At 45.6% G+C, this 22,049-nt stretch overlaps 1 protein-coding gene across 1 annotated transcript in view; it reads left to right on the forward strand.

The window, feature by feature from the left end:
- LOC121585784 (adenylate cyclase type 2) overlaps positions 1–22,049 on the forward strand; it is a 130,777-nt gene that overhangs the window by 58,062 nt on the left and 50,666 nt on the right. Inside the window, exons 3-5 of the mRNA XM_045226078.1 lie at positions 5,278–5,439; positions 15,639–15,788; positions 21,651–21,808. Coding sequence (XP_045082013.1) covers positions 5,278–5,439; positions 15,639–15,788; positions 21,651–21,808 — 470 coding nt within the window. The remainder of the gene's footprint in view (positions 1–5,277; positions 5,440–15,638; positions 15,789–21,650; positions 21,809–22,049) is intronic.

A 22,049-nucleotide genomic window follows, 5' to 3' on the forward strand; every position in this document is an offset into this window, starting at 1 on the left:
ACGCACCAAGCCTACGGTGTGCGTCGTCAGCCTGGTCCAGCCCGTTCCTGCCACTCGCACCAAGCCAGGGGTGCGAGTCGTCAGCCTGGTTCAGCCCGTTCCTGCCACTCGCACCAAGCCAGGGGTGCGAGTCGTCAGCCTGGTCCAGCCCGTTCCTGCCACTCGCACCAAGTCAGGGGTGCGAGTCGTCAGCCTGGTTCAGCCCGTTCCTGCCACTCGCACCAAGTCAGGGGTGCGAGTCGTCAGCCTGGTTCAGCCCGTTCCTGCTACTCGCACCAAGCCCGGGGTGCGAGTCGTCAGCCAGGTCCGGCCCGTCGCTGCTCCACGCACCAAGCCAAGGGTGCGAGTCGTCAGTCCGGTGAGGCCCGTTCCGGCTCCACGCACCAAGCCAGGGGTGCGTATCGTCAGCCCGGTCCGGTCCGTTGCTGCTCCACGCACCAAGCCAGGGGGGCGCATCGTCAGCCAGGTCCGGTCCGTTCCTGCCTCACGCGCCAAGCCAGGGGTGCGCGTCGTCAGTCCGGTGCCTGATCAGGTACCGGTCAGCTGCTCCACAACGGAGCGTAAGCAATCCGCTCCGTCGATGTCCAGTCCAGATCCAGCCAGCGGGGTCAGACCGGACCAGGGGCGCTACGGGGGAATTATGGAAGGGTGGTGGTCAAGCCCGGAGCCGGAGCCGCCTCCGAGGAGGAATGCCCACCCAGCCCTCCCCTGTTTGGGTTTTGTTGAGGCGCGGTCGCAGTCCGCGCCTTTAGGGGGGGGTACTGTCACACCCTGGCTCTGGGACTCATTATGTTGAGCCAGGGTGTGTTCATTCTATGTGTTCTGTTTCTAGTTGGTTGTGTTTAACCGTGTACTGTCACGTTACCGTCTTTTGTTGTTTTGATCACGTTTCGCTAATAAATGAGTATGTTTGCCTGCAATGCTGCGCCTTGGTCTACTCCTTACTCTGATGATCGTGACAACGTCTTACCTGCATGAAGGATGATTTAAAAAAGTAGCTTTTTGGTAAGCGCTGTTCCCTTCTTTGTCAATTACCCACACTGCTCTGCAGTCTCTTCATTCATAAGGCAATTTATAATTGTGTCACCCATCAGACTATTGTCTATTTAATCTTGTTTTTAGGCTATATCTATTATTATAGGTCTATGTGTGAAATTCGTTTTGATATAGTTTAGGTGTAGTTTTGATCGGCCATTGTCAGATGGGCCATTGTCAGATGGCAGCCAACTAACTGGTGAAGGAAGGGCAGAGGGGGGGGGGAAATGATATGTCCTCCTAAATTTTCTTATAACACAAACTCTGATATCGAAATTCGAACCATGACTATGTGTTGAATATACTTATTTAATTTGATTAATCTCTCCTCATTCATTTTTTAAATACCCACGTAGGGTTGTATGCTCCTGAAAACCAATGAGTAGATGGGAAAGGTGGGACTTGCAGGTCCTCAAGCATCTCAAATAAAACCAAGTTCTATTTTAGCGTTTGGCTATGCAGACACTCGTTCACGCGCGCTAACGGTGTGGGGGAAATGATTGAATAACAGTTTTGGACGAGATGGGTCCCATTATGTCTGGCGAAAACCAAACACTGCATTACACAGTAAGAAACTCATACCAACGGTCAAGCATGGTGGTGGTAGTGTGATGTTTGGGGATGCTTTGCTGCCTCAGGACCTGGACGAATTGCCTTAATAGAAGGAACCATGAATTCTGCTCTGTATCAGAGAATTCTACAGGAGAATGTCAGGCCATCCGGAGCTGGGTCATGCAGCAAGACAATGATCCAAAACACACAATCAAGTCTACAAAAAAAAAAAAAGCAACACATTTGAAGTTTTGGAATGGCCTAGTCAAAGTCCAGACCTAATCCCAATTGAGATGTTGTGGCAGGACTTGAAAAGAGCAGTTCATGCTTGAAAACCCACAAATGTCACTGTGTTAAAGCAGTTCTGCATGCAAGAGTGGGCCAAAATTCCTCCACAGCGATGTGAAGGACAGACCAACAACTACAGGAAGCATTTCAAATCAAATCAAATCAAATGTTATTTGTCACATGCACCGAATACAACAGGTGTACGCCTTACAGTGAAATACTTACTTACAAGCCCTTAACCAACAATGCAGTTTTAAGTAAAGTGTTAAGTCAAAAATAGATAACTAAAAAATAAAATATAATTGAAGAGCAGCAGTAAAATAACAGTAGCGAGGCTATATACAGGGGGTACCGGTACAGAGTCAATGTGCGGGGGCACAGGTTAGTTGAGGTAATTGAGGTAATATGTACATGTAGGTAGAGTTAAAGTGACTATGCATAGATAATAAACAGAGAGTAGCAGCAGAGTAAAAGAGGGGGTGGGGGTGAACAATGCAAATAGTCCGGGTAGCCATTTGATTAGCTGTTCAGGAGTTTTATGGCTTGGGGGTAGAAGCTATTAAGACCCCTTTTGGACCTAGACTTGGCACTCCGGTACCGCTTGCTGTGCGGTAGCAGAGAGAACAGTCTATGACTAGGGTAGCTGGAGTCTTTGACAATTTTTAGGGCCTTCCTCTGACACCACCTGGTATAGAGGTCCTGGATGGCAGGAAGCTTGGCCCCAGTGATGTACTGGGCCGTACGCACTACCCTCTGTAGTGCCTTGCGGTCGAGGCCGAGCAGTTGCCATACCAGGCAGTGATGCAACCAGTTAGGATGCTCTCGATGGTGCAGCTGTATTACTTTTTGAGGATCTGAGGACCCATGCTAAATCTTTTCAGTCTCCTGAGGGGAATAGGCTTTGTCGTGCCCTCTTCATGACTGTCTTGGTGTGTTTGGACTATGTTAGTTTGTTGGTGATGTGGACACCAAGGAACTTGAAGCTCTCAACCTGCTCCACTACAGCCCCGTCGATGAGAATGGGGGCGTGCTCGGTCCTCTTTTTCCTGTAGTCCACAATCATCACCTTTGTCTTGATCACATTGAAGGAGAGGTTGTTGTCCTGGCACCACACGGCCAGGTCTCTGACCTCCTCCCTATAGGCTGTCTCATCGTTGTCTGTGATCAGGCCTACCACTGTTGTGTCATTGGCAAACTTAATGATGGTGTTGGAGTCATGCCTGGCGATGCAGTCATGGGTGAACAGGGAGTACAGGAGGGGACTGAGCACGCACCCCTGAGGGGCCCCGTGTTGAGGATCAGCATGGCAGATGTGTTGTTACCTACCCTTACCACCAGGGGTGGCCCGTCAGGAAGTCCAGGATCCAGTTGCAGAGGGAGGTGTTTAGTCCCAGGGTCCTTAGCTTAGTGATGAGCTTTGAGGGCACTATGGTGTTGAACGCTGAGCTGTAGTCAATGAATAGCATTCTCACGTAGGTCTTCCTTTTGTCCAGGTGGGAAAGGGCAGTGTGGAGTGCAATAGAGATTGCATCATCTGTGGATCTTTTGGTGCGGTATGCAAATTGGAATGGGTCTACGGTTTTTGGGATAATGGTGTTGATGTGAGCCATGACCAGCCTTTCAGACGTGAGTGCTACGGGTCGGTAGTCATTTAGGCAGGTTACTTTAGTGTTCTTGGGCACAGGGACTATGGTGGTCTGCTTGAAACATGTTGGTATTACAGACTCAGTCAGGGACAGGTTGAAAATATGAGTGAAGACACTTGCCAGTTGGTCAGCGCATGCTCGGAGTACACGTCGTGGTAATCTGTCTGGCCCTGCAGCCTTGTGAATGCTGACTTGTTTAAAGGTCTTACTCACATCGGCTGCGGAGAGCGTGATCACACAGTCGTCCGGAACATCTGATGCTCTCATGCATGCTTCAGTGTTGCTTGCCTCGAAGTGAGCATAGAAGTAATTTAGCTCGTCTGGTATGCTCGTGTCACTTGGCAGCTCGCGGCTGTGCTTCCCTTTGTAGTCTGTAATAGTTTGCAAGCCCTGCCACATCCGACGAGCATCGGAGCCGGTGTAGTATGATTCAATCTTAGTAATGTATTGACGCTTTGCCTGTTTGATGGTTCGTCGCAGGGCATAGCAGGATTTCTTATAAGCGTCCGGGTTAGAGTCCCACTCCTTGGAAGCAGCAGCTCTATAATTTAGCTCAGTGCGGATGTTGCCTGTAATCCATGGCTTCTGGTTGGGGTATGTACGTACGGTCACTGTGGGGACGACGTCATCAATGCACTTATTGATGAAGCCAGTGACTGATGTGGTGTACTCCTCAATGCCATCGGAAGAATCCCAGAACATATTCCAGTCTGTGCTAGCAAAACAGTCCTGTAGCTTAGCATCTGCGTCATCTGACCACTTCTTTATTGACAGAGTCACTGGTGCTTCCTGCTTTAGTTTTTGCTTGTAAGCAAGAATCAGGAGGATAGAGTTATGGTCAGAATTGCCTAATGGGACGGTGAGGGAGAGCTTTGTACACATCTCTGTGTGTGGAGTAAAGGTGGTCTAGAGTTTATTTTCCTTTGGTTGCACATTTAACATGCTGGTAGAAATGAGGTAAAATGGATAAATAGTCCCCGGCCACTAGGAGCGCCGCCTCTGGGTGAGCGTTTTCCTGTTTGGTTATGGCCTTATACAGCTCATTGAGTGCAGTTGTCACAACTTCCTCCGAAGCTGCCTCCCCTCCTTGTTCGGGCAGGCTTCGGCGTTCGTCGTCACCGGTCTACTAGCCACTGCCGCTTCATATCTCATCATTCCATTTGTCTTGTCTTGTCAATTACACACACCTGGTAACAGTGTCCTACGGAATAAACTCTGTATTCTGTGATTTACCCTCCTGCGCCTGACTCCTTCAAATCACATTCTCACAGCGGTCTTAGTGCCAGCATCGGTTTGTGGTGGTAAATAGACCACGAGAAGAGGAAACGTGGAAACAAATGCGCTTGTATGAAATGAGACTGTCCTTCTCCATCAGGCAAAGAATGTTTATAGGGGTGGAATCCCACAATAAATGTGTAAAGTCATAAAAACTAATTTAGCTAGTTTGCAAGACATTTTATTGCTAAAAGGATAAGACACGTATCATTTTTAAACGTGTGCATGCTTTTCTCCTTCGAGAAAACAACAGCTGATTCAAAGAAGGTGTGGTGGATATAATGACCCTAGACGCCGCGAGGAGGGAAGCAGACTCCTTTGTTTGCCTCCTAACGAATTGACACTCTGCTTGCCCAATTGAGAATCTCCCTATGACTTCCTACTTCCTCTCTCCAGGTCTCCTTCTTCCTGTTCACAGTGTTGGTGATGTAACATGTTAAAGTGTCCCCCCTGTAACATCTTGTGTCTTCCTTTCTCCCAGGTCTCCTTCTTCCTGTTCATAGTGTTTGTGGTCTACACCATGCTGCCGTTCTCCATGAGAGGAGCAGTCATAGCCAGCATCATCACATGTTTATCACACACAATCACACTCACTGTGTGTCTGGCGTCTACTGCAGAGGCCTTGGAACCACTGGTGTGGCAGGTAAGGGAACACACACACTCGTTCTGATCTATCTGTTTGAGCACCCAGGTGCGGACTTAGTGATTTGGAGCCCCCAGGCATGGGATTTATAGTAAAGACATTTAACTGTAAAAATGTATGACCTTTTAATGTGCCATGAACAAAACCAGTCATGATGTTTTCTTCTGATTGTCAAACAAATCACTTCAAAAAGTAGGTTACCTTCGCACATTCATCCAAAATAATTCCAGCATCCGAACAGTGCACTGTGCACCCGCTAACGCTCCTTCAATTCGCAAGTGGCTGAAACTATCTCACCGGAGAAAGCACCCGAGCGAGCGAAACAGCGCCCCCCCAGTCTTACTATATATAGCCCATGTATCTGATGCTGTCTGGCCAAAAATAGTATGACATGCCAGCATCGCCTCGACGACGATGGCAGTGTTATCAGCAGCACCTGTCTTTTTACTAAAGAAATGCTTATTGTATCCCCCTAGAGTCTAAGGGCCCGGGGCTGGGTTTCTACTCAGCTAACATATGGAATTGTTTTAAGATGGTCATACCAAGGATCATTTAGCTATTTGATTTAGAATTTTAGGACCCCTGTAGAAATCCCCATTGTGAGAAGACCGATTTTCGGGATGTCTCCTGGTCTGACAAACACCGCTATAGCTCGGCCACCTTTCACCGCAGATGGAATTGGGACGAGGACCATGCAAAAAATATATCTCTAGCTTAAACAGATGGATTTTGATGGGGATTTTTAAATAATAATTATTTATTTTGCCTCGAGTGGCGCATGGAGGTGCCTCAAACGGAGAAAATATTGTATTTGTATTTATTTATTATATACAGTTGAAGTCGGAAGTTTACATACACTTAGGTTAGAGTCATTAAAACTCGTTTTTCAACCACTCCACACATTTCTTGTTAACAAGGTATAGTTTTGGCAAGTCGGTTAGGACATCTACTTTGTGCATGGCACAAGTAATTTTTCCAACAATTGTTTACAGACAGATTATTTCATTTATAATTCACTGTATCAAAATTCCAGTGGGTCAGAAGTTTACATACACTAAGTTGACTGTGCCTTTAAACAGCTTGGAGAATTCCAGAAAATGATGTCATGGCTTTAGAAGCTTCTGATAGGCTAATTGGAGGTGTACCTGTGTATGTATTTCAAGGCCTACCTTCAAACTCAGTGCCTCTTTGCTTGACATCATGGGAAAATCAAAAGAAATCAGCCAAGACCTCAGAAAAAAATGGTAGACCTCCACAAGTCTGGTTCATCCTTGGGAGCAATTTCCAAACGCCTGAAGGTACCACGTTCATCTGTACAAACAATAGTATGCAAGTATAAACACCATGGGACCACGCAGCCGTCATACCGCTCAGGAAGGAGACGCGTTCTGTCTCCTAGAGATGAACGTACTTTGGTGCGAAAAGTGCAAATCAATCCCAGAACAACAGCAAAGGACCTTGTGAAGATGCTGGAGGAAACAGGTACAAAAGTATCTATATCCACAGTAAAACGAGTTCTATATCGACATAATCTGAAAGGCTGCTCAGCAAGGAAGAAGCCACTGCTCCAAAACCGCCATAAAAAAAGACAGACTACGGTTTGCAACTGCACATGGGGACAAAGATTGTACTTTTTGGAGAAATGTCCTCTGGTCTGATGAAACAAAAATAGAACTGTTTGGTCATAATGACCATCGTTATGTTTGGAGGAAAAAGGGGAATGCTTGCAAGCCAAAGAACACCATCCCAACCGTGAAGCACGGGGCTGGCAGCATCATGCTGTGGGGGTGCTTTGCTGCAGGAGGGACTGGTGCACTTCACAAAATAGATGGCATCATGAGGAAGGAAAATTATGTGGATATATTGAAGAAAGACATCAGTCAGGAAGTTAAAGCTTGGTCGCAATTGGGTCTTCCAAATGGACAATGACCCCAAGTATACTTCCAAAGTTGTGGCAAAATGGCTTAAGGACAACAATGTCAAGGTATTGGAGTGGCCATCACAAAGCACTGACCTCAATCCTATAGAAAATGTGTGGGCAGATCTGAAAAAGCGTGTGCAAGCAAGGAGGCCTACAAACCTGACTCAGTTACACCAGCTCTGTCAGGAGGAATGGGCCAACATTCACCCAACTTATCGTGGGAAGCTTGTGGAAGGCTACCCAAAACGTTTGACCAAAGTTAAACAATTTAAAGGCAATACTACCAAATACTAATTGAGTGTATGTAAACTTCTGACCCACTGGGAATGTGATGAAAGAAATAAAAGCTGAAATAAATCATTCTCTCTACTATTATTCTGACATTTCACATTCTTAAAATAAAGTGGTGATCCTAACTGACCTAAAACAGGGAATTTTTACTAGGATTAAATGTCAGGAAAAACTGAGTTTAAATGTATTTGGCTAAGGTGTATGTAAACTTCCGACTTCAACTGTATATTTTTGTATTTATTTTTTATGCCCAGCTCATGAGGCCCCTTGATGATGTGAGGCCTGAGGCAATTGCCTCTTCTGCCTAATGGTAAGTCCGCCAATTTGAGCACCGGATGATGACTCATACCTTTACAGAGTGCCCTTGAACAGAGCTGGAATAGCTGTATGTGTGTGCGTATGTGCCGTGCGTGTGCCTGTACCCTGTTTGTGACTCATTGAGACCCATTCTATCCAGCAGGTTGGCATTTATTCAGATTACTCTGGAGGCAGCTCTGCAGGTTGGTCACTAGCTGGCACAGCCATAAAGTCCTAAAATCTGATGTTAAACCTAACCCTAACCTTAACCACACTGCTAACCCTAACCTTAAATTAAGACCAAAAAGAGAATCTCTCTGTCCCCTCTCGCTCTCTCTCTCTCTCTCTCTCTCTCGCTCGCCCTCTCTTTCTCTCTCTCCCTCTACTCTGTGTGTGTCTTCATTACAAGAGTAGAGTTCTCAGTCTAAATGAACAGTCCCATAAAGACTGACTGGGGCCGGCGCTAGAGGCTTAGCCTGTATCCCAAATAGCATCCTATTCTCTATGGGCACCGGTCAAAAGCAATGCACAACATAGGGAATAGGGTGCCATCTGGGATGCTGCCTATGAATAAATGAACTGATCACAATAACCTGCTCTACAGAAGCTAGCTAGGTCAGTGAAGCTACAGCAGGCCTTAATGCATCATTATGTCTGTGCTGCTGGTCAATGCTAACAATATTATTGCCTAGACAGAAATAAAAAGCTAGGATGTTGCTTACAAAGTCTGTCACATACTTATGCGTGCAAGTAGACAGGCAAGTGCACATGCACACACAGGTACACACACACACACACAGCCTCAGCCACTCTCAATCCCTCTCAGGTAAACAAACTTGTATGTGTTTGTGCGTGCGTGACTGCATGTGTGTGAGCAAGTACATGCCTGCCAAGCGTGTGACAGACTGAAGGCAACATCGAAGGGTGCGTGTTTGTGTGCCTGCACACACACACACACACACTCCATGGTTTACTGAAAAAACCCTTTAGAGGTCTCTATAAATAAACATGTAAAATTAATAAACATACTTATTGCCTGGTCTTCTAAAGACCTGTGTCTATTTATTTACAGGGCTTTGATGAGCCTGATGTTGACCTAGTGGCGAACTAGATGAACTGTCACACACACACAGGTAGCTTAGTGGGTAAGAGCGTTGTGCCAGAAACCGAAAGGTCGCTGGTTCTAATCCCAGAGCCGACTAGGTGCAAAATCTGTCGATGTGCCCTTAAGCACTTAACCCTATTTGCTCCTGTAAGTCGCTCTGGATAAGAGCGTGTGCTAAATGACTAAAATGTCAAATGTACTAGGGCAGGTTTATGGGGCAATAATGTGTTATTGAGTTGTATAGATGGACATTGAGTGATTAGAATATAGGAGACTTCATCTGCACTGGCGTCAGACACTGAGTTTATCTTTATGAGTCTCCTCTTTGTGTGTGTTAGAGAGAGGGAGGAGAGGAGAGAAAGAGATTTGTATTGCTCTTGATTGAGTCATTCACAGGTGACTCTTTCAGTATTTGATTAAAGTCTCCAATAGCATCTGTCTTCTTTTATACCCCTGCTTTTTCACCAGCTGACCATTGTGAAGTTTCATCATGTCTGTACGAGGTCCAGTTAGGGAGTTTCTCTGATGTGTGATGCCACTGTGACTGCCAGACATGGGACCAAGTCACTATTATTCAAGTCACAAGCTAGTCTCAAGTCACAACATCTGAGTCTCAAGTCGAGTCACAAGTAGAACGGGTCGAGTCTCGAGTCAAGCCCAAGTAGTGCATTCTAAGAGCAAGCCAAGTTTTTTCAAGTCAAGTAAAAAAAATCAATACATGCAATGTCTTGTTCAACTACAAATCGAGACCTTGGGACTATAAGGTTCTATCTGACATTTTTGTCAAAAATGAGTTAGTCACATATAGTAGATTTTTAGATGGTTCTTCGTATATGTCTGTGGAGTTAGATTTTTCAAAAAGTACATTTTATGTAAAAAATTAATTAATGAAAAACTAGAAAGTTCTATCTGCATAAACCCATTTAAACTTGGCGCTTCAAGGTTATATCTGCAATCCAATCACAAATACAGATGGCCCAATCAGAACACGTCTTTGCCATTTCCCTCTAAGTATGCCATAGTGGCGAACTAGTGGCTGCGGCAACTGTGTGACGGTAAAGGCCACAGATCAAGGTGTGGGATAATTTCTGAATAAAGCAGAGCCGCGGATATTAAATTCATGTTTATTATAACAAGTGAATGCCAATGCTGTCAGTGTGGGCCAGACATTTGGCTCTTGCGGGCCTGATCTGGCCCGCGGGCCGCTTATTGGGGTTGGCTGAAGTATGGTCTAGCTAGTCTAACCAGCAATAATGGCACGCAAGCAAAAAAACAACAATGTCAGAAGTCTTAAAGTAAATGATGTTGTCACATTGTTTTTCAGTGATGACAATAATTTGTCTTATGATCATAATACATTTCTTAATATATTTGATGATGTGTTCTGACTATCTTGGTAAAATAGCTACAGTTTTCTTCAGTGGCGATTTTAGCATATAAATCTTGGTGGGGCAAAAACATTTTTTGTGGGGAGATGTATGCCAGCAAAGCCCCTACACAACACTAAACAATATAATTTATTAGGGTGAGGCACATGGGCTACTAACAGTTTACTACACAACATACACTTAGTATTACTTTCTTGGCTACAGTATACACATCTCCCTGGCATATTACATCATTTATGCAGCAGCATACAATACATTTTTGGACTCACCTTGTTGTGCTGTGCTCACTTGAACATGAAGGTGGCGTGACGGTCCTTCTTGTGGGCTCTAGAAAGAGGCCCGATATCCCAACTTGGAATTCCGAGTTGGATGACCGTTCAAAATTATTTTCAGTATTTTCCCAGTCTAAGCTAGTTTTATCCGAGTTTCCAATTGTCTTGAACTCACTGAAGTCTGAGATTTCCCAGTTCCAAGTTTTCAGTTGTTTTGAACACGGCAGAAGTCATGCTGGATTGACAGCATGGCCAATGTATTCAAACTTTCCTGGCCCATGAGATTACCCCCTTTTTTGTGATATTCAATTGGTAGTTTCAATCTTTTTATTTTCTTTTTTCTTTGTCATTTAGCAGACGCTCTTATCCAGAGCTACTTACAGTAGTGAGTGCATACATTTTCATACTTGTACCCCGTGGGAATCAAACCCATAACCCTGGCGTTGCAAGGGCCATGCTCTACCAACTGAGCTACACGGGGCACATCGCACATCTTGTCTCATCGCTGCAACTCTCCTACGGACTCGGCAAAGGTCGAGAACCAAGCCGCACTGCTTCTTGACAAACTGCTCGCTTAACCCGGAAGCCAGCCGCACCAATGTGTCGGAGGAAACACTGTCGAACTGACGACCGAAATCAGCTTGCAGGCGTCCGGACCGCCACAAGGAGTCGCTAGAGCATAATGAGACAAGGACATCAAACCCCTCTCCTAACCCAGACGATGCTGGGCCATTTGTGCGCCCCCTCATGGGTCTCCCGGCTATAGCCGGCTGTGACACAGCCTGGGATCGAACCTGGGGCTGCAGTGGCGCCTTAGCACTCATTGTTGAATTTGCGATTTCCAACTTGTTGTGTAATGTTTATGTCCAATGGCCGATGAGCACCGATACGTTTTTATCTATAATTTATCTTCATATGACAAGGATTGAAAAGGATTTGCCAGTAGATTGTTGACGTGATTCATGATGATGACTGCTTGTTTAGCTTGCTAGCTAAGATTTTGAAAGTATGATGTTGACAATCAAAGCTACGGTAGATATAACGTGATTTGACGTCATTTTATCAGTGGCCAATGACCTTGAACCTTCTTCGATGGGCACTTCTAATGTAAGTCAATGGCAGCACCCAGGGGGCTTGAATTTGTGAGCTCTGCCGTAGATTTTGAGGCGACGTAGTGTCCCCATGAGTGACAGAACACTGAGCCAATCACGGCGCAACTAGAGAACATTACCAATCCCTACGCTCCGTATTTTCCGCTGGCTGCCCCACCACCACAGAAAGCACTGAGCTAGGCTGAAACACCTGCATTTTGGAGCTGCCTTACTCAAGAAAGCAAAAAAGAGACCATGTTTATATGCAGCTTTATTAACTCAATTATTATTTATTTTTTTACATTGTTTGCAAACTGATATGTGCCACATATTAATGCCAAAATAACACGCAAAACAGGCAAAAACAGGTGGGGCTCTGCCCTGAATGACGCGTCGCCACTGGTGTTGTTAAAAACTGTACGTCTCATTCAGAAGTGTCAGATAGACCCTTATGGCTGAACCAAGATTGACATGTCAGAGCCATAAGGTTCTATCTGACATTTCACCCCCCTACAAAAACGGATTTACAAATGTCTCAGGATTTTGATACTCTGTACTTTAGGTACCTTTAAGGTGAGGGCCTTAGTGGGTTATGAAAGAAGAATTCACTACAAAAGAGTTCTGAAATCTGGGATGTGAAAACTTTGATGCTCAATATCTCAAAACTATGCTTTGCGCAGATATAACCTTTTAATCCCAAGGTCACGAAATCTGTGTCTATTTATTGAGGCTACCAGAGAGCCCTTTTCATTGTTTTGTCTACAACACATTTTGATTATGTAATAATTAATTTAAAAAACATTTTAAAAATGCAAGCTTCATAAATAAATGATACATTTCAAGCAATTTTGGCATACTAAAAGACCAGTAGGCCTATGCTAGTAATTGTTGATTGATGCCCCATTGCTGGTTAGCTTGCAAAGTAAACAGTTCATATTCTTGATCACCAAACAAGTTTTGGAGCTGCATATTTATTTATGGCAATCCTCTCTCCCTATAATTTGACGTTTGCACTGCACCCGATCCTATAGCTGTACAGCAAATCAGCACTCTGTTCACTAGCTTAGTGATTCTCAAACGTTTTGACCCACGACCCCCCAAAAGCAGTGGTTCAAAGCTTGCGACCCCCGCGCACGCACATGAACGCGCGCACAATCGCTGCGCAAATGTAGTCTGTCATTACAGTCATAAACGGTGATGCATTTTCAAAACGCAAGATACATAAATAAACTGCGTTTTACACCTGCATTCTGAGCTGAAAGTCATTCATGTTAGTAGTCAATATCAACTGGGGATATCATGTCACATTGTCACTTCTTTCGAGTCCAAGCAGGATCATATGACCTACCTGTATGCAGTGGGGGTTCATAAGGAAAGCATGATCTGTCTGTAGCCTTTTTCTTCCTCACAAATATCAGTACCACCACTGAGGTATATAATTATTACCCACCCAAACTAGGCCTATCTGAAATATGATCAATGAAATCCACAGGTAGCATATTGTTCTGTCTATAGCAGATTGCTAAACTGTATTTATATGGATAATATTAAGGTAGGTAGGCAGGATACTCTGTTTTTGCCAGGCAAAACCAGAGATAATTAAACAAGCTCTTTCTGGCAGTGTTGCCAACTCCTCAGTAAGGAAAGTAGCTATTGGCTGTCCTAAAAGTCGCTAGAAGTCGCTAAATTACATCATCGCCTAATTTCCATAATTGGCCATGTGTATGTAATTGTGATGGACGCTGTAGGAGAGAGGAATAGCGTCGTGGGAGAGACAAAAAGTGAGTAAAAAACACCATACATTTACATTCCGCCCTGAATGTAAGCCAGGGCGGGATCAGCCAGCGGTGGCTTCCCGCATGCGCGATTCATTTGCAGTCTGGACACGGAGGAGTGAACATCTCCTGATCTGACTGCAGCTGGGAGGGACTGCTGCGCGAGGACTGGGCCGCCTGTGAGTGCTTTGGGACGGGGGTGGCCCAGGGTGGGGCCCACGGCTGCACCCGCTGCTCGTTGAGAAGAGTAAGAACGATATGTGCTTTCATGTCAGGGTCTCCAAAAGTCTCCAATAACACCAGAAAAAGTTGCTAGATTTGTCGCTAGTCGCTTTTTTGAAAATGTGTCGCTAGGGGGGTCTGAAAACTCGCTAAATATAGCGACAGAGTCGCTAAATTGCCAACACTGCTTTCTGGTCACTAATCTGGATATCTGAGCCCGCCTTTGCGCGCCAATGTTGATGACTGGTCATTGGTCAACAGTCAAGAAGCACAATTTATTAATTCTGAAACAGATGTTTTTTAAACAAAATTTGGTGAATTGCGGTAGGCCTATGTAAGTGACCAGATCGAATAAGCAAAGTGACTATTGATTGACAATTTGCTGGTCCAATCAGAGGGCCGAGTGTGAGTTTCACTAGCCAATCTGTTTTTTGTTGTTGTTGCAAGTGGAGGGGAGGGGAGGGGAAGTGCGACACTGTCTCTGGCTGCGTGGAGAGTAGCCTAATCCACTTAGACTCTGTGCCACAAAATGAGTGCCAAAACGTTACACAACCTGGCCACATAATTTCAAGTAATCACTCCCAAGTCAAAGTCGAGTTCCGAGTCTTGAGGCTCCAAGTCGAAGTCAAGTTTCAAGTTATTTTATTTTCTATCAAGTGGAGTCTCAAGTCATCACATTTCAAGTCATGTGACTCGAGTCCACATCTCTGGGACTGCACACACAGCGGATGGGATGGAATGGTATTGGAAATTGTTAGGTTGGTTGTCTGGTAAAATGTACCAGTCAGTGAATAAGAATTTTCTTCTAGGAGGACTAATACTATTATATTCTCTTTTCTATTCATTTATTTTCATCTCTCCTGTCCTGTCCTCCCCTTCCCTCCCCTCCTCTAATCTACCCTCTACCCTATACCCTCCCCCCTCTAATCTACCCTCTACCCTATACCCTCCCCACCCCTTCCCTCCTCTAATCTACCCTCTACCCTATACGCCCCCCTCCCCTTCCCTCCTCTAATCTACCCTCTACCCTATACCCTCCCCTCCCCTTCCCTCCTCTAATCTACCCTCTACCCTATACCCTCCTCTAATCTACCCTATACCCTCCCCTCCCCTTCCCTCCTCTAATCTACCCTCTACCCTATACCCTCCCCTCCCCTTCCCTCCTCTAATCTACCCTCTACCCTATACCCTCCCCTCCCCTTCCCTCCTCTAATCTACCCTCTACCCTATACCCTCCTCTAATCTACCCTCTACCCTATACCCTCCACTCCTCTAATCTACCCTATACCCCCCCTTCCCTCCCCTCCTCTAATCTACCCTATACCCTATACCCTCCCCTCCTCTAATCTACCCTATACCCTATACCCTCCCCTCTCCTTCCCTCCCCTTCCCTTCCCTTCCCTTCCCTTCCCTTCCCTTCCCTTCCCTTCCCTTCCCTTCCCTTCCCTTCCCTTCCCTTCCCTTCCCTTCCCTTCCCTTCCCTTCCCTTCCCTTCCCTTCCCTTCCCTCCTCTAATCTACCCTCTACCCTCCCCTTCCCTCCTCTCCTCTAATCTACCCTCTACCCTATACCCTTCCCTCCCCTCCTCTAATCTACCCTATACCCTTCCCTCCCCTCCTCTAATCTACCCTATACCCTCCCCTCCTCTAATCTACCCTATACCCTCCCCTTCCCTCCCCTCCTCTAATCTACCCTATACCCTCCCCTACCCTCCCCTACTCTAATCTACCCTATACCCTCCCCTCCTCTACACTACCCTATACCCTCCCCTTCCCTCCCCTCCTCTACCCTACCCTCTACCCTATACCCTATCCTACCCTCTACCTTCCTCTATCAGATCCTGGCTAACATCATTATCTTTACGTGTGGTAACCTGGTTGGAGCGTACCATAAGCACCTGATGGACCTGGCCCTCAGACAGACCTACCAGGACACCTGCAACTGCATCAAGTCCCCCATCAAACTGGAGTTTGAGAAACACCAGCAGGTAGGTCTACTAGACACAGACAGTATAGACACATCCCTACACTCTTAGAAAAACAGGTTCTATCTAGAACCTAAAAGGGTTCTTCGGCTGTCCCCATAGGAGAAGCCTTTGAAGAACCCTGTTTGATTCCAGTTAGAACCCTTTTGGTTCCAAGTAGAACCGTTTTGGGTTCCATGTAGAACTCTTTCCACAGATGGTTCTACATGGTACCCAAAAGGTTTCTACCTGGAACCAAAAAGGGTTTTACCTGGAACTAAAAAGGGTTCTCATATGGGGACAGACGAAGAACCCTTTTGGAACCCTTTTTTCTAAGAATGTATACACGCACGCATGCATGCACACAGACAGCATATAAAGCATATTACGTGTTGTGTGTGTGTGTGTGTGTGACTCATAAATGGGGCTCAGTAGAGAGTAGAAAGTAGAGAGGGCCATTATATCCCTCACAAACCACAGGCTAATTTTCCCAAAACACAAAAGCAAATTAACACACTTACACACGTACACTTGCACGCACGTACAAACACACATACACACACACACACACACACATACACTCTGAGCCCATTTCCTAAAACACAGCGGCAAATTAACTCCAGAATATGTTTGGGGACTGGATGGGGAACTGCATTGGGATTGGTGGCTAAAAATAGACTTTGCTTGTTAACATCCACTCTTTTCCCTTGCTTCCTCCCTCGCTCTCCTCCTCTCCCTCCATACAACTGTGAATTGAGTTATATTTAGAATCCATTCTCAGACATTTCTTCATTGCCTATAACTGTAACTCGACCATAGTCTCTTGCTAATCATCAAATCAAATAAAATGTTATTTGTCACATGCGCCGAATACAACAGGTGTAGACCTTACAGTGAAATGCTTACTTACAAGCCCTTAACCAACAATGCAGTTTTAAGAAAGAATACCCAAAAAAATTACAGGGGGTACCGGTACCGAGTCAATGTGCAGGGGCACTGGTTAGTCGAGGTAATTGGGGTAATATGTACATGTAGGTAGAGTTATTAAAGTGACTATGCATAGATAATAAACAGAGAGTAGCAGCAGTGTAAAACAAGGTGGGGGGAAGCAATGCAAATAGTCTGGGTAGCCATTTGATTAGATGTTCAGGAGTCTTATGGCTTGGGGGTAGAAGCTGTTTCGAAGCCTCTTGGACCTAGACTTGGCGCTCTGGTACCGCTTGCCGTGCGGTAGCAGAGAGAACAGTCTATGGCTAAGGTAGCTGGAGTCTTTGACAATTTTTAGGGCCTTCCTCTGACACCGCCTGGTATAGAGGTCCTGGATGGCAGGAAGCTTGGCCCCAGTGATGTACTGGGCCATACGCACTACCCTCTGTAGTGCCTTGCGGTCGGAGGTCGAGCAGTTGCCATACCAGGCAGTGATGCAAACAGTCAGGATGCTCTCGATGGTGCAGTTGTAGAACCTTTTGAGGATCTGAGGACCCATGCCAAACGTTTTCAGTCTCCTTAGGGGGAATAGGTTTTGCTGTGCCCTCTTCACGACTGTCTTGGTGTGCTTGGACCATGTTAGTTTATTGGTGATGTGGACACCAAGGAACTTGAAGCTCTCAACCTGTTCCACTACAGCCCTGTCGATGAGAATGGGGGCGTGCTCGGTCCTCTTCTTTTTCCTGTATTCCACAATCATCTCCTTTATCTTGATCACATTGAGGTAGAGGTTGTTGTCCTGGCACCACACGGCCAGGTCTCTGACCTCCCTATAAGCTGACTCGTCGTTGTCGGTGATCAGGCCTACCACTGTTGTGTCATCGGCAAACTTAATGATGGTGTTGGAGTCGTGCCTGGCCATGCAGTCATGGGTGAACAGGGAGTACAGGAGGGGACTGAGCATGCACCCCTGAGGGGCCCCCGTGTTGAGGATCAGCGTGGCGGATATGTTGTTACCTACCCTTACCACCTGGGGGCGGCCCGTCAGGAAGTCCAGGATCCAGTTGCAGAAGGAGGAGTTTAGTCCCAGGGTCCTTAACTTAGTGATGAGCTTTGAGGGCACTATGGTGTTGAACGCTGAGCTGTAGTCAATGAATAGCGTTCTCACATAGGTGTTCCTTTTGTCCAGGTGTGAAATGGCAGTGTGGAGCGCAATAGAGATTGCATCATCTGTGGATCTGTTGGGGTGGTATGCAAATTGGAGTGGGTCTAGGGTTTCTGGGATAATGGTGTTGATCTGAGCCATGACCAGCCTTTCAAAGCACTTCAAATAAAAATAAAAAATGTTTGTCACATACACGTGTTTAGCAGATGTTATTGCAGGTGTAGCGAAATGCTTGTGCTGGAATATTTCACAAGGCCGCAGGGCTACAGATGTAAGTGCTACGGGTCAGTAGGCAGGTTACCTTAGTGCTCTTTGGCACAGGGACTATGGTGGTCTGCTTGAAACATGTTGGTATTACAGACTCAGACAGGGAGAGGTTGAAAATGTCAGTGAAGTCACCTGCCAGTTGGTCAGCGCATGCTCGGAGTACACGTCCTGGTAATCCATCTGGCCCTGCGGCCTTGTGAATGTTGACCTGTTTAAAGGTCTTACTCACATCGGCTACGGAGAGTGGGATCACACAGTCGTCCGGAACAGCTGATGCTCTCATGCATGTTTCAGTGTTGCTTGCCTCGAAGCGAGCATAGAAGTAATTTAGCTCGTCTGGTAGGCTCGTGTCACTGGGCAGCTCGCGGCTGTGCTTCCCTTTGTAGTCTGTAATAGTTTGCAAGCCCTGCCACATCTGACGAGCGTCGGAGCCGGTGTGGTACAATTCGATGTTAGTCCTGTATTGACGCTTTGCCTGTTTGATGGTTCGTCAGAGGGCATAGCGGGCTTTCTTATAAGCTTCTGGGTTAGAGTCCCGCTCCTTGAAAGCGGCAGGTCTACCCTTTAGCTCAGTGCGGATGTTGCCTGTAATCCATGGCTTCTGGTTGGGGTATGTACGTACAGTCACTGTGGGGACAACGTCATCGATGCACTTATTGATTAAGTCAGTGACTGATGTGGTGTACTCCTCAATGCCACCAGAAGAATCCCGGAACATATTCCAGTCTGTGCTAGCAAAACAGTCCTGTAGCTTAGCATCTGCTTCATCTGACCACTTTTTTATTGACTGAGTCACTGGTGCTTCCTTCTTTAGTTTTTGCTTGTAAGCAGGAATCAGGAGGATAGAATTATGGTCAGATTTGCCAAATTGAGGGAGAGCATTGTACGCGTCTCTGTGTGTGGAGTAAAGGTGGTCTAGAGTTTTTTCCCCCTCTGGTTGCACATTTAACATGCTGGTAGAAATTAGGTCAAATGGATTTAAGTTTCCCTGCATTAAAGTCCCCGGCCACTAGGAGCACCGCCTCTTGATGAGTGTTTTCCTGTTTGCTTATGGCCGTATACAGTTCATTGAGTGCGGTCTTAGTGCCAGCATCGGTTTGTGATGGTAAATAGACAGCTACGAAGAATATAGATGAAAACTCTCTTGGTAGATAGTGTGGTCTACAGCTTATCATGAGATGCTCTACCTCAGGCGAGCAAAACCTCGAGACTTCTTTAGATATCGTGCACCAGCTGTTGTTACAAATATACACAGAACGCCACCCCTTGTCTTATCAGAGGCTGCTGTTCTATCCTGCCGATACAGTGTATAACCCGCCAGCTGTATGTTATTCATGTCTTCGTTCAGCCACGACTCGGTGAAACATAAGATATTACAGTTTTGAATGTCTCGTTGGTAGGATATACATGCTTGTAGTTCGTCCACTTTATTATCAAGCGATTGTAAGTTGGCCAATAGTATCGATGGCAAATACAGATTAGCCACTCGTTGCTGGCTCCTTACCAGGCACCCCGATCTCCTTCAGCGGTATCTCCTTTTCTTTCTACTTATGATTGTGTTTTTTACAAAAACAAAAATCATAATTTCCTCACTTTGAAATCCAGTCATAATTATATAATTACAGGCGACTTTTCTGGTTTGGGTTCCAGCTTAATTACTCACTATCTCCCTACCACACACACACACACACACACACACACACACAGACGGATACAGAGTGTGTAACAGGAAACAGTGCCTTGCAAAAGTATTCATCCCCTTTGGTGTTTTTTGTTGCATTACAACCTGTAATTTAAATGGATTTTTATTTGTATTTCATGTAATGGACATACACAAAATAGTTCAAATTGCTGAAGTGAAATGAAAAAAACAACTAATAAATAAATAAAAAATCTATTAAAAAAAAACGAAAAAGCGATGCGTGCATATGTATTAACCCCCTTTGCTATGAAGCCCCTAAATAAGATCTGGTGCAACCAATTACCTTCAGAAGTCACATAATTAGTTAAATAAAGTCCACCTGTGTGCAATCTAAATGTCACATGATCTCAGTATATATACACCTGTTCTGAAAGGCCCCAGAGTCTGCAACACTACTAAGCAAGGGGCACCACCAAGCAAGCGGACCATGACCAAGGAGCTCTCCAAACAGGTCAGGGACAAAGTTGTGGAGAAGTACAGATCAGGGTTGGGTTATAAAAAAATATCCAAAACTTTGAACATCCCACGGAGCAACATTAAATCCATTATAAAAAAATTGAAAGAATATGGCACCTCAACAAACCTGCCAAGAAAGGGCCGCCCACCAAAACTCACGGACCAGTCAAGGAGAGCATTAATCAGAAAGGCAACAAAGACATCAAAGATAACCCTGAAGGAGCTGCAAAGCTCCACAGCGGAGATTGGAGTATCTGTCCATAGGACCACTTTAAGCCGTACACTCCACAGAGCTGGGCTTTACAGAAGAGTGGCCAGAAAAAAGCCATTGCTTAAAGAAAAAAAATAAGCAAACACGTTTGGTGTTCGCCAAAAGGCATGTGGAAGACTCCCCAAACATATGGAAGAAGGTACTCTGGTCAGATGAGACTAAAATTGAGCTTTTTGGCAATCAAGGAAAACGCTATGTCTGGCGCAAACCCAACACCTCTCATCACCCGAGAACACCATCCCCACAGTGAAGCATGGTGGTGGCAGCATCATGCTGTGGGGATGTTTTTCATCAGCAGGGACTGGGAAACTGGTCAGAATTGAAGGAATGATGGATGGCGCTAAATACAGGGAAATTCTTGAGGGAAACCTGTTTCAGTCTTCCAGAGAATTGAGACTGGGACAGAGGTTCACCTTTCAGCAGGACAATGACCCTAAGCATACTGCTAAAGTAACACTTGAGTGGTTTAAGGGGAAACATTTAAATGTCTTGGAATGGCCTAGTCAAAGCCCAGACCTCAATCCAACTGAGAATCTGTGGTATGACTTAAAGATTGCTGTACACCAGCGGAACCCATCTAACTTGAAGGAGCTGGAGCAGTTTTGCCTTGAAGAAAGGGCAAAACTCCCAGTGGCTAGATGTGCCAAGCTTATAGAGACATACCCCAAGAGACCTGTTTGTTTCACCCAAAAAATATTTTGCATCTTCAAAGTGGTAGGCATGTTGTGTATATCAAATGATACAAACCCCCCAAAAATCCATTTTAATTCCAGGTTGTAAGGCAACAAAATAGGAAAAATGCCAAGGGGGGTGAATACTTTCACAAGCCACTGTAGCTCCTCCTCCACTGTAGCCTCCACTGCAGGAAATAGATTTTAGTAACCTTCCATTAGTATTACTGTTATTACGAATCGAGAGGCCTGGTCCTGATACTGAATTATGCACTCATAAATATCAGGGTGTGTGTGTATGTGTTTCTGTGTGTGTGTGTGTGTGTGTGTGTGTACGCTCACCAAAAGCAGTTCATTTGGACTTCACAGGACTTATCCTCTCGCTCTCTCTCTCCTTCCCCCTCTCTCTCCCTCTCTCTCACTACAGGAAAGGTTACTGTTATCCCTGCTCCCGGCCCATATCGCCCGTGTGATGAAGGCAGAGATCATTCAGAGGTTACAGGGACCAAGGGACAGGGACTTCGGGCGGGCAGAGGGCACCAACAACTTTCACAACCTCTATGTCCAACGACATACCAACGTTAGGTAAACATCTGTCTCTTGTCTTGTCTTGTCTTCTCTGCTCTGCTCTGCTCTGCTCTACTCTACTCTACTCTCCTCTCTTCATCCTAGATAGGTAATCTATGCTGTGTCCTGTTGTGTAATTTGTGTTCCTTAGTGTTCTGTAGTTAATCCAGGCTCCAGTCTACTGGATTCTATTGGAGATTACTGTTGAAATAGAGAGTCAAGTAGATCCTAGATACATACAGTCAAGGATCTCCTTCTG

Source organism: Coregonus clupeaformis, chromosome 17, assembly GCF_020615455.1.
Source record: "Coregonus clupeaformis isolate EN_2021a chromosome 17, ASM2061545v1, whole genome shotgun sequence".
Classification (NCBI taxonomy): domain Eukaryota; kingdom Metazoa; phylum Chordata; class Actinopteri; order Salmoniformes; family Salmonidae; genus Coregonus; species Coregonus clupeaformis.